The sequence below is a fragment of the Numenius arquata genome, chromosome 12 (assembly GCF_964106895.1).
Source record: "Numenius arquata chromosome 12, bNumArq3.hap1.1, whole genome shotgun sequence".
Taxonomy (NCBI): domain Eukaryota; kingdom Metazoa; phylum Chordata; class Aves; order Charadriiformes; family Scolopacidae; genus Numenius; species Numenius arquata.
The window spans coordinates 38,910,993-38,926,927 of NC_133587.1; the positions used below are offsets into that span (position 1 = coordinate 38,910,993).

Consider the following 15,935-nt stretch of genomic DNA (forward strand, 5'->3'; position numbering starts at 1 on the left):
GTGGGAATAGTGCATTTGATTGTGGCTCCGGCAGCATTTTACTAAAAACTGACATCTTGTCAATCACTGTAAAAGGCAAAGCAACGCTGCAAGGGATTTCATGCTCACTTAATACATTCAGAAGGGTTAAGAGGAGGAAATTTTCTGCTTTTACATATCCCAGCAAGAAATACCCATCTTAAATAAAGGTCAGATGGAGGCTCAGCTTGCAAAGTGTGGTTTGGACCATTGTAACTCCCATTAATATTAGCCATATGGAAAAGGGTAAACTGCAGAGCCTGATGAATACTGTTGGATGTGATGGGACATGCCACTAAGCATTGTTAGCTTCGGAGCAGAAGGAAGGATGGGATTTGGTTGCATCTGACCGTTCAGCTGACAGTACTGTTGCATGCCTGAAGGGTCCTTTCCCTCGTTTACCCTGCTCTTTTCTCACAGTCATATATGAGCCGCCTCCACCAACACCCTCCCTGCTCAACATCCTGGTGTACTCGCTGCTCCCCATCGCTGTCCTCTCCATGGCCATACTCTTGGCCTTCTGGATGTACCGTCACCGAAAGCCTCCCTACGGGCACGTTGACATTAACGAGGTGAGTTAGAAACTGTGAGCTTTTCCAAGTTGCTCTCCTGTATTTGGGGCTTACAAAATGATCATAGAATCATAGAATGGTTTAGGTTGGAAGGGACCTTAAAGATCACCTAGTTCCAACTCCCCTGCCATGGGCAGGGACACCTCCCACTAGACCAGGTTGCTCAAAGCCCCATCCAGCCTGGCCTTGAACACCTCCAGGGAAGGGGCATCCACAGCTTCTCTGGGCAACCTGGGCCAGTGTCTCACCACCCTCAGAGTGAAAAATTTCTTCCCGATCTAAAGATATTCCCGATATTCTTCCCGATCTAAATCTACCCTTTTTGAGTTTGAAGCCATTACCCCTCGTCTTATCGCTACATGCCCGTGTAAAAAATCCCTCTCCAGCTTTTTTGTAGTCACTCTTCAGATACTGTAAGGTCTCCCCAGGGCCTTCTCTTCTCCATATGTTCACATCCACTTCTGCTTCACTCTTTTCAGGTGGCCTGACTTCTCTTTTCTGTCTTTTTGAAGTTGGCCTCCGTGGCAGCTTTAGCATCCCCTGTGAGGCTGGTGGGTTTAGATGGGATTATCACCATGTCTGAGATCCCTAAGGGATGGAGTTGCACAGCCCTGCTTGGTGGCTACCCTTCCTCCCAAACACTCAAACCCCCTGCCTGATTTCAGCCAGCTTTGCAAAGGAGCAGAGATTGCAGAGATGATAAAGTTCCTACCTATGGGGTGCAGGGAGATGCTTTCCCTCTTGAAGTGCAGTTTTTACAGGCCATCAGAGAATGCATGCAGGAGGTCACCCTCATGGCCCAAAGCTATCGGGAACTGGTCCTTGCTGGCTTTGCTGTGCCCTGAGCCTTCTGGTTTCATCTGAAGGGCTGAGCAGCCACCTCTCCCTCCCTCCTCTGCCCATTACAGCCCATACTGTGAGCCTTTCCCATCTGAAAGCAGCTAGGACAGACCTCCAGCCCCAGTGCGTCCTGCGGGGTTGCGTTGTTCTCCTGGACAAATGCAGAGTTTAAACAGATACAATCTTTATGATGCTGACAGACCTGTTTACTGCCCATTGCTAGGGTTATGTGAAACACGCCTAATGAAGTGCAAAGCAGTGGGAGGTTTTAGGTGTAGTTGGCTGTTGGGTCACAAAGATCAAAAAGTTCCTACTTTTGACAGGAGGTGGCCTTGAGGTCATCGGTGTTTTACAGCCCAAAATAGCTCTTGCTTTGAAAACCTAAGAGAATACAGGTTTTGCAGAGGATGGCAGGCAGTGGTTTGACACACAAAGTGACACTTGGAGGCATAGATTGTTCTATATGTTCTATACAAATACCCTGCAAAGCAAGATGGGGAATTTTGGGCTGCTCTTGCTGCAAACGGTAAATCTAAATGATTTGTATTAATTAAAATGTCACTTCTTTACACCTCTTTTCCCTCACACAGTTTCTCCATCCATCCCCTCCCTCTGTTTTACAGTCCAGCTTCAGCTTGTGACTGTGTTTTTTCTCTTGTGCAGGACCCCGGCCCGCCACCCCCGTCTCCTCTGGTTGGCCTAAAGCCTCTGCAGCTCTTGGAGATCAAGGCGAGGGGACGCTTTGGCTGCGTGTGGAAGGCTCAGCTGATGAATGACTACGTAGCAGTGAAAATCTTCCCTATTCAGGTGAGAAGGGCATTGCATTAAGTTCTCACTCGTCGGGCTTCCTCACCGGTGCTGAGATGCTCTAAGTGCCTATGGAGGTGTTTTTAAGACCATAAAAAGATGTATTTGGACTCTTCATCTGGGGGAAAAGTTCAAGGAACCCTCCCTTCCTACACTTTTCTCTGTGTTGTCTCATTACCAATTGCTTCCTGCAGTAGTTTTTGTTGCAAGAAGGGCAAAAACAAGTCCATTCTGAAATCTACGGGGTATTTTAACTGCACTGCAAATGTCCATGTTGTTAAAGTCCAGCAAGGCAGCGTGCAGCTGTGATGCCCAAAGTGCACACAAAGGACCAAAGCCCTGGCTTTGTGCGTCCTGCCTGGGTAGACCGTAAATCCAGACCCAAAGCGAGCGAAGAGTTTGCAGCTTACAAAGGCTCAGCCCCGGCGCTGTGAAAGCTAATTGCAGTGCAGCGTTTCTGTCAGCTCACATCTTCTGCTCTAGGAAACCTTTGAACGCTGCTGAGTTGACTCTCTAGGAATTGCAGATGGAAAGAGTAAAGCAATCAGAAGTCAAATGAAAGAAGAATGACTGAAACATCTTCGTGCTCCTCTGCTATCTCCTTCTTCGTTAATTTTTTGCCCCGTATTTGTTGTCATAGCGTTGCTAAAGGAGATGTGCACATCTTCTGTCCAAGCCAGCTGTGACCTCCTAGTAAATATTCAATAGAGCCTAGATTAGGTTTTGCAATCGTAACAATTACAGCTACAATGCAGATCTGGCTGCTGTATGCACAGGCTTTATTCTTGGAAGCATCCTTAGGAAATCTTCACAAATCTTATTTCTCAGTGAGGCTGGGTTTGGATTCCTCCCCCCTCCCCATACAAGTGCTTTAGGAATAGCTGGGGATAATTTTGGAGAAGAGAGACTGGGAACAGTAACTTCCAGTCTTTCTCTAGCATCTGCCCTTTAGGAAAAATTTTGAAGGGATACATCACATCCAAACGCCGGAGGATGATATTAAGAGGAACGTGAGCAGCTCTGACTGAGCTGAAGGAGCTGTTTTCTTTAAAGGGAAGTGTGATCTTTGATGGTGCATTTCTCCCCGCTTTAGGATAAGCAATCTTGGCAGAGCGAGAGGGAGATTTTCAATACTCCTGGCATGAAGCATGAAAACCTTTTGCAATTTATCGCAGCAGAGAAAAGAGGGACAAACCTAGAGACAGAGCTCTGGCTGATCACAGCTTTCCACGACAAGGTAATGTATCATTGCACATACAGTTTGGGAAGACAGAGAGGCAATGGTTGTGAAGTAGCAGGATTCGGTGTCTAGTATTCCCCTAGAAGCTCCCCTGTAATCTCTTCAGGCTCTCCCTGGTGAGCCATGGCTCAGTGGTAGAAGAACTGCTCTTGCTCCCCTTGTTCAAAGGCTCTTCCTTTAGCTTTCAAGGCTTTCCTACACAAACAAAAGATTAATAAAAGTGGGACCTGAGGAGAGGGAGAGACACAAAAGGCCAGAGCTCACGTATGTGGTGGTCACCATCTCTTACCATGTGTAGATGACCGTGTGGGAGCTGGGGGTCCAAGACCCAGCTCGCCCCCTGCAGATGGGCTCCGTGTTTACTTTTGAAGCTCGGGGCATATCTCCCATTTCATGGATTGCTTTAGTTATCAAACATGACTAACACTTAAAACAAAACAAACACGCACAAATCCGGGGTTGAGCCAGCAGTGTTATCCCTCTGTTTAATCCAAGGTCTACTCAGTCAATCATTGCCACGACCAGCTGATACGAAGCATCACCTTCTTGCACGGAAGGTTTTCCCCTTCCTTAGGTTAGATGAATTGCTCTGTTTTGAGATGATTTTGTCCCTTCCTTATCTCCCTCTCCTTCCTTGGCAGATTACTAGACTCCTTTTGGACATCCAGATACTTTCTGTGCTTTCAAAGGCTGAGGGCTCATGAACACTTCTGGGTTTTATTTCTTCTTTTTTGCTTTCACCAGTGATTTCCCCCCCCCCCCCGCCCTGTTAAATCAAGGTTCAGATTTCTCAAGCACTCATTAAAACCTTTTTCTAAACTGATGAGTTGGCACATCTGTCACATAGCAGGGTCTGCGATTAAGAACATACGATGTCCTGTTCCACAGGGCTCTCTGACGGATTACCTGAAGGGCAATATTATCAGCTGGAACGAGCTCTGCCATGTTGCAGAAACAATGGCCCGTGGCTTGTCCTACCTTCATGAAGATGTCCCTTGGTGCAAAGGTGAAGGACACAAACCCGCTATAGCACACAGGTACGGCCTCTTTCAAGTGCTGTGTTTAAATATTCGCGACCTGTTTGAAATGATGCTGTCGAATGGAGGAGGAGATTGCGCTTTTAGGAAGCAAATGCCTTTTAACCCAACAAATCCCATGCTAAGACAAGAATTTTTTTCACTCCTATATGAAATGGCAAAGGGCAAGTAAGCGTCTTCTCCGTGAAACAGTCGGTGTGGTTGGTAGTGGTTTATGGCAAATGTCTGAAGGGCAGGTGCTTCCTTCTTCCATCAGCTTTTCTTTTGACATGTAGTAGGAAGGGAAATCTGGTTGCTGCAGATCTGCTCTTTGAAAGGACTGAGCTTGATAAATCACATGATAATCTGTGTATTTCTATGGCTGTACCAAGATTTGAACCCTATTTTTCCCCAAAGTTTTTTAGACCGATAACTCCACTCCATGTCTTCCCACAGAGCTTTTGTTCATTAGGTAAGAAATGGAGAAATTGTGAAAATGCAGAAAATGGCTGCTATTTATTCTTCACAGTGGTTTTAAAGTGCCCGTTATCATGTCAGGATGAGGGATACCAGAGGAGACTCCAGGGTGCCTCTGAGACCTCGTCGCATTTACTTCAACCCACCTGGGTGGCAGCACTGTGGGGACAGCGGGAATCTAGAAAGAAGTGGGTTAAACCATCCTTATTAACACCAATACTTGTCGTAGCCCTTTTCCGCAGTCCCACATTGCTTGCTCTGGACTAAAGCATCGCTACCGAGCAGTTTGCTAGTGGAAAGGCAGGAGGGGGGAGTTTTCCAGAAAGGATTTACGTGGGCTACATGCCGTAATCCGTGGTCGTGCTCCCCCACCACATTTCATCTAGGAGGGGCTTAAACCCCAAGTCCAGCTGCAGCAATTTGTACCCGATCTAGTGGGGCGGTCTTCGTGTACGGCAAGATAATCCCTGGTTTTGCAAGGTTTGTCCCTGCCCCCAAAACATCTCCCCCTCCCCAAACCCAAAGGTTTTTGAGAGCTGGAGGCTGTTGAAAGGGCCTGCAGCTGCCTTTGTGCTGCTCCTGGAGCTGACCCCCGTGTCCCTGACATTTGTCCCTGTGGAATAAAGGCAGTAGTTTAGACATGAAAATTCCTGAGGGTGGGGAACAGAGAACAGCTATAGAAAGGCTTTAAAGCAACAGATCGTGCTCATTAGTGTCCCCATCCATTTAGCAAACGATAAAAGATGGAGAATGCACCATTTGTGTGAATTTAGCGCCTAGGTACCTATGGAACAGGGATTTCAGAGGGATTTCAGGACACAGAGGATTTCCCTTGGATTAGCCCCCCACTCCTTTTAGTTTTATTTTTGCTTTAAAAGAAAACACCAAATACATTTTAAATGGCGGGGGAGGAGGGGGCTATTTTTTGAATGGGTTCACACAACGCATATGAAGGTGGGAACCCCCAAGTCAGTGCTGACCAGGGGTTCAGCTAACTCCTTACTGGTCCCGGCACTACAAGGAGGATTAAGGTTATGGCATCGCTTGTTGGTGCGAAAGTGCCCCCGCGTGGAAGCTGAAAATAAAATCTCCGGTGTCTGAATCGAGTTAACGCACCCGTGGTTCATAGTCCGCTCACTCTCTTATTCCCTAGTTTGAAGCATAACACGGAAAAAGATATTTTCTTCTTTTCAGGCCACATTTCTTTATCAGTGACCGTTTTAGAATGGTCTAATGCATGTGGTGTTAGTCGGAATTCTACCTGGCATGGCTTGGATTGAGTCTTTCCCCCTGTCCTGGCTATATTTGCCTTGCAGCTCACATTTGCCAGTTCAAGGAGGTTTGTGGAAGGAAAGCATGGGAAAATGGGGAAATACATGGAAACGGGGAGGAAAAAAGGAAGGGCAAAGGGAAATCCCTACGTCACATATCAAGATGTTGTAGTTAACTGTTGCATGCCCAAAGGGCAGTGTGGGTGAACAACAGCAGCAAACACACATACAATAATACTAGTTTATATCTCGCTTCACTTTGGAAACATGTCGTTCAGGCAGACTGTGTAATAATTTCTGTGTGGTCCTCATTGAGCCACTGTTTTGCAAAAATCTCGTGCACAATCTGTACCATCCTGGAGGGCATAATCCCTTAATGCTGACCGAGCAAAGGAGTTTATCTCTGTCATTAGATGATGGCTGTTTTCTAAGCCTGTGGGGGAACTGCTATAGCACGGAAGCAGTCAGTCTCTAAGATGACAAGTATTAGGAAAATGATGTTTTTCTGTGTAACGGAAGGGTAGAAATGTTTTGCAGGCTCTCCAAAACTGTGCTGTGTCCCTAGAACCCCCATGGGTCCCCTTGAGGTGATGGAGGCTGGATTTTGCTGAGGTTCCCTGGCTCTGTGATGCTCTCCAACTTCACACCCACTTCCACTTCCCCATCTTAATCCTTAAGCCAGAAATGCCCATCACGCTGTGTTTAGCTTAGAAAGGAAAAATCCTTTCTTCTGTTTTTTTTGGTTTGGTTTTTTTTTTAAGCTCCCAATCAGGGGCTGGGTGGTGCAGGAGGATTTTTGCTTGTGGTGCTTTGAGCTGGTGCTCTGGCATCCGAGGCTGCAGCGAGCAGTCCTTCTCTATGGTCCAGCAGTTTCTCTCTTCCCAAAGAATTTTGACAGGCCTCTCTAGTGCGGAACAATTGTATCTGCCCTCATTAATTATTTTGTGCAGGCCTGCAATGTCCTGCAATCAGCAGGGTCACCGAGTGAATTGATGATAGGGAAATTATAATGCTGAGCATACAGGACAATTGCCATCTGCTGTCTAAGGTCTGTAATTTAATTACATTGCCAAACATTCCTTTTCAGATGAAAATGCAGGAAGCCCAGGGAACAGGGCTCCACTAGTTAGGCATCTCGACCCTCCTCCGCCCTGCTTTCCAGCCCCTGCAGATTTACCTGAACTGCCCTCAAACGATCCCGCTGCAGCACAGGACTGACCCATATGTCCCCTTAAAGCCACCTTCAAGCACTGACCCACCGTCTCTACTGCAGATGCTCCCTCCCGCCCATCAGCTGCCCGGTCCCATCCCAACAGCTCGTCTGAGTGTGGGCTCACCCCCTCCCCTGTTTGCCTGCCATCCCTCTGAATTCTCCAGGGAAGATTGGTCCAGCAATTAAAACATAAGTGTGATAGAAGACTATGGCAAAAGTCTGTTGAAGTGCGTAGTCAGGGTGAACAGAGTCCCACCCACCAGCATCTGCTAATTTCCAGGAAAATATAATTTTGTAGGTACGACCAAACATCCTTACCAGGATAAAGAGTAAATTCACCCCCGTAACCTGTCCTGTGTTTGTTGTTGGGAGCGAGAAATATAAGAAGGGCCCAGAAGTGGGGTTCTGTAGCTGGTGCTCAGAACAAGACACGGTGCCTTACAGTGCCTGCTCTAATTAAAACACCCCCTTCATATCACTCCTTGCTTTTATTTTGAGGTTAATTCACTGTACAGAGGTTAATTTGCTGTACAGCCGGGCAGCACAGGGCTGCTTGATTGTGTTTGAGGGACACGAGGAGCAGCCGGATTTGCCAGCGCTGGCCGTGCTGGGCAGCCGGGGAAGGAAAAAAAGGGAGCTGATTTACTGGGGGCTTCTGAGCCTATAGACTTACAACGTGTTGCAATTTGATTTAGCCGCGTGCCGTAATAAACCCTTCCCAAACTTCTCGTCCGTAGGGACTTCAAGAGTAAAAATGTCTTGCTGAAGAACGACTTGACGGCAGTGCTAGCCGATTTCGGACTAGCTGTACGGTTTGAACCTGGAAAACCTCCAGGGGACACTCATGGACAGGTAATCATTATCTTTAACAATAACGTTTTAAAAAGCTGGGCTTGCCATAGCTCCTCGGGAGTGGGGAGGGTAGTTCGTATAGATGCATTTAATTCTCTGCAAGATATATGTTTTCCATAAAAGCTTGTGCGCGGACATAAATTCCAGGAGCCGCTTTGATCTGGGTGAGCAGGGAGAGTGCTCGGACCCTCCCGACGGGCTCCCCTGTCCCCAGGGACAGGTGACTTCTTCCTTCAAACACGGGATTTGCTGACTCTTTATTGTCTGAATATTAAATATTAATATTCCTAAAATTATTCATTTATTTTTAAGAATTCAGCCAGGCTGGCTGCTTGAGTGACCTTTAGCAACAGCAGATCTCGTGAGCTGGCTGAGCGCTGCGTAAACAATTTACTACGTTTTTATGGGTTCTTAATTTTCTGCCTCTGCGTTGCGGTGAGCGGCCCCTCGTTCTGCTCTCGTGCCGGGACACGTGCCATCCCCATTATGTGTCTCCGGGTTTTTTTGAGCCAATGCAGGCTCCCTTTTTACCTTTATACCAGAAGGAGTGAAGACTTTTCTGGGTTAGCTCTCTCCAGCTTTCCTCATTTTTGCCCTCTTTTTTCAGACTTTTCCAGTGTTTTCCATGCCTTTTCACATCCTGGCTTCCCCCTGTCCCCACTGTCTCAGGTAACAGCAAGTGCAGATGAGAATTTCCTAAAGGAAAATATTAAAGGCGTTTCAATTCCCATGTTAAAAAGGTGCTTTTTCCTATGTTCTCCTCTCCGCTCTCCTACACTATGGGCTGTAATTCTGCCACATATATTGCCACAACTATAGGAGGAGCTCAGTACAGCTCTGCCTGGACTAAACACAACAAGATCAGCTCTATAATGGGGACTGAATCCCCTCAAAGCGAGCAGGGATCTTTTCCAAACCAGATCATGGCAAGCCAGGGCCGGGGTAGACTTTGCAGAGTTCATGCTTTACTACTCCTGTGGATGCAGGAGAGTTGTTTTATCCAGGGCTGTCAAACCAATGTTTTTTCCTACCATTTCAGCATATATCAAATTTATTCTTCTCCTTTTTTTTAAAAATTTTTTTTTTTTTTTGGTGAAAGGTGATTGAACTTCCAGTGACTATGATAACCGAGTCTGACTTGACCTCAGGGTGTTTTGCGTGTCTCCAAAGAGCTTGCTCTTACGCAGCATGGATGCAAGATACAGTGGGATGCAGGGAAAGCGGGATTTCGTCCATCCTCACTGTGCCGCGCTGCGTTTAAATTAGGCCCGTAGCGTGCGCTGACTGGATATCACACACGTAGCCATGCGCTTTGGCTTTTTCCTTCAGGTAGCCTATCTAGACTGGAGTGATCTTAATGAGAATCGGTGTCCAAAAAACCAGTCCCTTTTTTCCTTGTTTTCTGAGTGAGGTGTAACTGTAGCAGAAGTAGCCTTAAGGCTAATGAAACCAGCTGTCACTCATCTCCAACCGGCGGAGGCCCAACTGGAATGTAACTTGAGTTGTTTCTTTCTCTGTAGGTGGGAACAAGGAGATATATGGCTCCCGAAGTGTTAGAGGGAGCAATCAACTTCCAACGAGACGCCTTCCTGAGAATAGACATGTATGCAATGGGACTGGTGTTGTGGGAGCTAGTCTCCAGATGTAGAGCAGTTGATGGTAAGAATAAAGATCGTCTCTTCCCTGGGGAGGGCTCTGTTTCAGCATGGTTTAGTGGTCCAGAACCACTTTGTTTAAAAAAGGTTTTGTTTAAAAAAAATAAATAATCAATGGCATATTTTTATTAAGCAGCTAACCTGTTTTTCACTTGCTTGTTTTTTGACATAAGCCGTTATTCTCTGTAGATAATAATCTTTATAAAAGTGTTCAAGTCTCAAAGTGCTTTAAATTCTGCCATTGCAAATTGGCTGAGAACACAGAGGGTGCAGGAGTAGGTGATTCCTCCATCAGTGGTGAGTGTCCTTTAGTTCTGAGCCTGCTCCGTGCTGCTCTCTGTGGCACTTTGTGTTCCTGGCTGTGACCAAGGCAGGCTTTGAGCTCCAGAGAGAGCCGCGGTCAGCTCAGGCTTGACTGTCCCACCTCACTTCTGCAGGGCAGTGTGGTAGCCTGAATGGAAAGCCTAGAATCATAGAATGGTTTGGGTCGGAAGGAACCTTTAAAGGTCATCCAGTCCAACCTCCCCTGCAATGAGCAGGGATATCTTCAACGAGATCAGGTTGCTCAGGGCCCCTTCCAGCCTGACCTTGAATGTTTCCAGGGATGGGACATCTACCATCTCTCCGGGCAATGTGTCCACCATTTCCCCTCCCTCATTGTAAAAAATTTCTTCCTTAAATCTAGTCTAAATCTACCCTCTTTTAGTTTAAAGCCATTGCCTCTTGTCCTGTCACAACAGGCCCTGCTAAAAGAATTGAAGCACCTTGGTGAAACAGCAGGAACGCAGTGCTGGAAGAATCTTCTTGGGTTGGCAAGCCCATTTCCCTACTATCATAAGTTGTTAGGTATTAATCTTTGACGTTTGCTGATCAAGCCCTCTCTCAGCAGTGGGCTGACTTTGTTGTTCCATCTACAACTTTTGAGGATCTCACTTTCTCTTGGGTGATCCAAAAGAATGAACTTTCATGGTGTCTTCTTTCTTAGAGTTTTAATCCTAAAATGATGCTGCAAAGTGGGGCAGCACATCTGCTTTTTGGTGACATCCTTGCCATTTGCAGGACCTTGCCTCTGGTCGGGGAAGCAATCATGTCCTTGTAGTAGCTCTGAGGCTGCTTGCTTGAACTTCTTTCTTCTTGTGTAGGTAGGGGTGCTCTGGACTGAATATCAAGTTTATAAATTAATACTGCCTCACCTGGACTTCAAATTTTAGTGTTACAGTAGGACCGAGGAGCTTGATTATAAGTAGGATGTCTGTGTCGGTGTGTGGTGATAGAAGGTCTGTTCTTCAAAAATATACTATCTAACCAGATAAAATGTTGGAGGAGCAGGGAGGTAGGAGCACAGTGGGGTGAAACAGCGCCCAGGGAAGGGCACTGGAAGAGGAAAGGAAGGGGTACCCAAATTTCTCATGTAGGAATAACCTTTCTCTGTGAGGGCCCCTGAATTTCCACTTGGATTTTTGCCTGTCATGTTTGTGATCTCTTTCCAACTCTTCTCAGGCAGCAGCTGGCCAAGATAATCCAGGTGCCATACACAGCACCATAAAATCTGAAGGAAGGCTTCCTTTGGGGAAGGGGAGTTAAGCTGAACCTCATCTGCACTTCTAGCTTGGAAGTGATGTTGTGTAAACAGCAGATTTGGCTTGGGAATCACCAGTGAAGCTCTTCATAGCCCTGATCCCTCTTGGAGGAAGATGAAAGGAAGGTCATGAGCTTTACTGTGCCATCTGTTGGAACAAGTGTTTCAGTTTGGTTTAGTGACTGGCATTGTGTCAACAAGAATAATGATAAGCTGTTTTAGTGATAGCATTTTTTTTAAGAGTACCTAAACATCATGGTTTTGGTGTCACAGTTCATGACCAGCTAAAGTGGCCAGCTCTTTTATTTTAGTCTGGAAAGGGCCTATTGAAACGTATCCACTCTTGAAAGAGGTCACCCTTTGCAACTGAGAATCCATAAGTGATGCCGTGGAGCACCCTGAGAAAGCCCATCAGTTAAGCTGGGCTGCCGTTTGTCAGAGAGCATCTACGCATTGCCAAAGGCCAAATGACGTTTCAATAAGCAGAAGTTATTGCTGCCATCCAGGGTCTGCACCGATACTCATAACAGTCATCTCATTCCAATGGCCCAGGGCAGTTCACAGCCGTCACTGGTATAACTAAAGCATTCAGAAATCATTTTGCACTTAGGAACTGGTACTTGGGACAAGTGCATCTGACTCCAGTGTGTCAGGGCTGACTCAAATCTATGAACAAGCCACGTCACAAAGCGAGAAATTACAAGTGTTGTATAGGCTTGACCTTGCTAGTTGGTGCCTAAAATGAAATTATGCTCATGCTGTAACCTTTCTGTAGGCTATTGCGTGTTGAATTGCTATGCTAAAATGTGAGGAGGATGGGCTGATTTGCTCTTTCTGTTAAAATAAATCACGGACTACCTGTCAAGCCTCCTCAAGGAAAGCGGTGAGATTGGGAGGCCTGGCTGAGGGTCCAGATTCGTAACTCGACGAGGTGGAAACGTGTGGCCAGGCAGGCAGCAGGGACAGCAAAGTCCATTGTGTGAAGGAGTGTAAATCACATTTGTCTGCAGTGGCGTGTGAACTTCAGGCTTTGCTGCGGTGGGTTGAGGTTGCTCTGGAGCCGCAGCTCACTCATGCGTGGGGAGGACGTGGCTCTGCAGAGGACATTTCTGTACTAACCCGGCTCTCCATGTGCATCCTAGGTCCAGTGGATGAATACATGCTGCCTTTCGAAGAAGAAATAGGTCAGCACCCATCCCTTGAGGACCTGCAAGAAGTGGTGGTTCACAAGAAGATGCGCCCTGTGTTCAAGGATCACTGGTTGAAACACCCCGTATGTCCCTCCCGGTTAACGGTGGAAAATGTTTTCCTATGTGATGGGAACGAGGGATGCGGTTACGCATCGCTCATTAGCTTCAAAGGGAAGCTAACCAGTCCAACCCAGCGCATGGACCCGCTCCCCAGTGCTAGAGAGACCCTGGGGAACGAGGGTTTGCTCAACATGCTCCCCTTTCCATTTTTCCCTTGTATATTAGAGAGAAAAACAGTTGGTTAAAGTCAGCCGGTGCCAAATGTGGAGCGTGTGGTGGTTTAGTAGGACTCATTTAATATGATGAAAGAATGGAAAATGAAGTCCCTTTCATTAAGAAAAAGCAAATGATCCACACCATCAGAGACGCGTTCCTCACAAGCTAGATAGCATGCAAGACTTGAGCAGTTTCTTGAGGAAAAATTAATTAGATGTGAAGGCAAGCAGACAATGAAGTAAAATGCAGCGTGGGTTTCCCAGAGGTAGATCATTTCAGGCTCGTGTATTTAATAAAAGAGGTGATTTTTTTTCAGGCTGGGAAACTGAGCAGATGATGAAATCTCACAGGGCTTCAGTAAGAAGCTAAATACTTCCATTTTGACCAAACTGCCATGGTTTTGGCTAAACTCAGGTGTACTAACTGGTTGCCTAGAAGTCAAGGAGAGCTGTGGGCTGTAGATAAAGATGAGTGTTCCGGTTCAAATGAGGGTTCAAATGAGAGCTATGCTCTTTCAGCAGTGTTGAGTTCGGTTATTTTGGGGGTATCTAGAGAAATGATTTCAAATAAAGCAGCAGCCTTGTAGTAACTGATGTGGTGCTGCCAGCTCTCATGGTTGTATCATGGGAATCGTAATACTTGATATCTTGTCTTTTAAAGCTTGAACTGCTGAATCTTGTGATGTACTTTGATATTAAAAAAGTAATTTTGAGGCGATGAAAAAAGCTGAATGAAACCAAACCCTACAGCCTTAGAAAGCAGAAGCTTAAAAAACCTGAAAACAAAAGTAATTTTTAAATTAATTAATTTTAAAGTAAAAAAGTAATTTTTAAAGCCAATCTCATGATAATTTGGATGCCGTGGAGAAAATATTCTTAGTTTTTCTTTACAGCACTAAGCTGTGCTAAATGTACCTCTGCAAGGATGGTCCCTGGAGCAGATGTTGTTGCTGAAGGTGCTTTCTCCCCCTTGTTGTCCGCAGGGCTTGGCGCAGCTCTGCGTGACCATCGAAGAGTGCTGGGACCACGATGCGGAGGCTCGGCTCTCGGCGGGCTGTGTCGAGGAGCGCATTGCGCAGATCCGCAAATCCGTAAATGGCACTACCTCGGACTGCCTCGTCTCCATCGTGACGTCCGTCACCAACGTGGACTTGCCGCCCAAAGAGTCTAGTATCTAAGTCCTGGTTCACTTTTGTCTTTCCAGACTCAGTGGATTTAGAAAAAAAGAAAAAAAAAAAAAACCACACAAAAAAAACAAAAACACAAAAATCCAACAAACACATGAATGCAGCTGCTATTTTATCTTGACTTTTTATTATTATTGTTATTATTATTATTATTATTTTTTTGGATTGGATCAATTTTACCAGCACATTGCTCTACTGTATTAAAAAAAAATGGACATTTCAGCAAGCATTCAGGTGCCGACTAATGAATGCAGAAAAGGTGCAGGTACCTCAGAACCTCAACAAACTCACTTCAGTTGTTTTTGGTTTATTCAGTTTTCTGGGTTTCTCTTTATTGGTCTGTCTTCTGAGCGGAGCATCTGTGACATAAAGGAAAACCACCTACCATCTTAGAAAACGCAATGCTGCAAACTGTGGAGGAAACTTAAGACTGTTATATAAAGAATTCACCTTCCTCGATAAGGATTTTTTCCCCATTTGGTTTTGGTTTTGGGTTCAGTTTCTTTTGTTTTTATTTTTTTTTTGGAAGTGAGCTTCAAAAAAAAAAAACAGCAGATGTGTCTTTTACGGATCTAACGGGTGTCATTGTAACATGGAAAAAAAAAAAGTAACTGGGCGGAGAATGTTAATTCTTGATGGTAGAATCGAAGGGGGGAGCGTAGAATAGGGGTGGGGAGAGTGACGTTGGACTTGGCAGCATTTGGGGAAACATCATTTGCTATGGAGCTACTTCTCAGGTAACCATTAGAGGAGGGGAAGGACATTTCTGGGCAGAGTATTAACGGCTGCAGAGTATGGAGAAAGCCGAGTCAAAGAGCCAGCGGTTGGAAGCAAGGCGCTAGTTCTTTTTCCTCCAGTATCTCGGGCTTGGGGGGGTAGAAGAACAAAGCAGAAGTGGAATTACTTTTTATTTTTCGACTCCAGATAGTAACAGGAAGGAGGCTCTTAAGCAGTGAAATTGGAAGAAGTGAGAAAGTGCATTCTCAAAGCATTTTGGTAAAATACTGGAAGATGGGAAAATTTTTGCATCTCACTTTAAGTGCAAGTCAGTTCAGGAAATTTGGCCTTAGGGTTGATTATCTGTCAGCCCGAGCTACCGGTGCAGATGGTGGAAAGAGCAAAAGTGTGAAAACTGGCTCTATAATTTATTTTTTTTTTTGGTCCTTATTAATTTGGGGTTGGGAGGGGGGTGGAAATACCTGAACCGGTAGCAGATGGCTCCTGTAGCATCCCAGACGCTGATAAATTGCCCAGTTGCAGGATGCAGGGGCGGCTGAGCAGCAGCAGCGATTATCGCAGCATCTCTCCGACTGGTTTCTTTGAGGCTGCTTTCTCCTTACTCTGTAACGAAACTCTTTTGTCTTAAAGTGGTGCATATTCTAAAATACCGTTACTCTTATTACGCCATAAACTCGCTCTAGTCAGTGAATGTTCCTAATGCTGCTGATTCAACAGTGAAATATTTTTTTAATTTGCAAAACATGCAATGTTTAAAAAAAAAAAACTAAAAAAAAAAAAATCAAACCACAAAACACACACACACACACACGTTACGTGGCTTCCGAGGTTTAAACTGAAAAAAAAAAATTAAAAACTTCATGACCACAGACCACCTCAAACCAGAAATACCTCAGAATTTTCTACTTGTATGAGTTTTATTATATATTTTGTTAGTTGTGTTGTCTTGTAGTAAGTATATTTTAATGTAAGTTGGCTTTTATGACAAGGGAGTTTTAAAAAAAG

General features: G+C 45.5%; 1 protein-coding gene across 1 annotated transcript in view; it reads left to right on the forward strand.

The window, feature by feature from the left end:
- ACVR2B (activin A receptor type 2B) overlaps window positions 1-14,224 on the forward strand; it is a 99,215-nt gene extending 84,991 nt beyond the window's left edge. Inside the window, exons 4-11 of the mRNA XM_074157178.1 lie at window positions 439-590; window positions 2,094-2,237; window positions 3,331-3,474; window positions 4,366-4,514; window positions 8,192-8,306; window positions 9,827-9,965; window positions 12,683-12,813; window positions 13,989-14,224. Coding sequence (XP_074013279.1) covers window positions 439-590; window positions 2,094-2,237; window positions 3,331-3,474; window positions 4,366-4,514; window positions 8,192-8,306; window positions 9,827-9,965; window positions 12,683-12,813; window positions 13,989-14,183 — 1,169 coding nt within the window. The 3' untranslated portion in view covers window positions 14,184-14,224. The remainder of the gene's footprint in view (window positions 1-438; window positions 591-2,093; window positions 2,238-3,330; window positions 3,475-4,365; window positions 4,515-8,191; window positions 8,307-9,826; window positions 9,966-12,682; window positions 12,814-13,988) is intronic.
- Window positions 14,225-15,935: the final 1,711 nt, after the last annotated feature.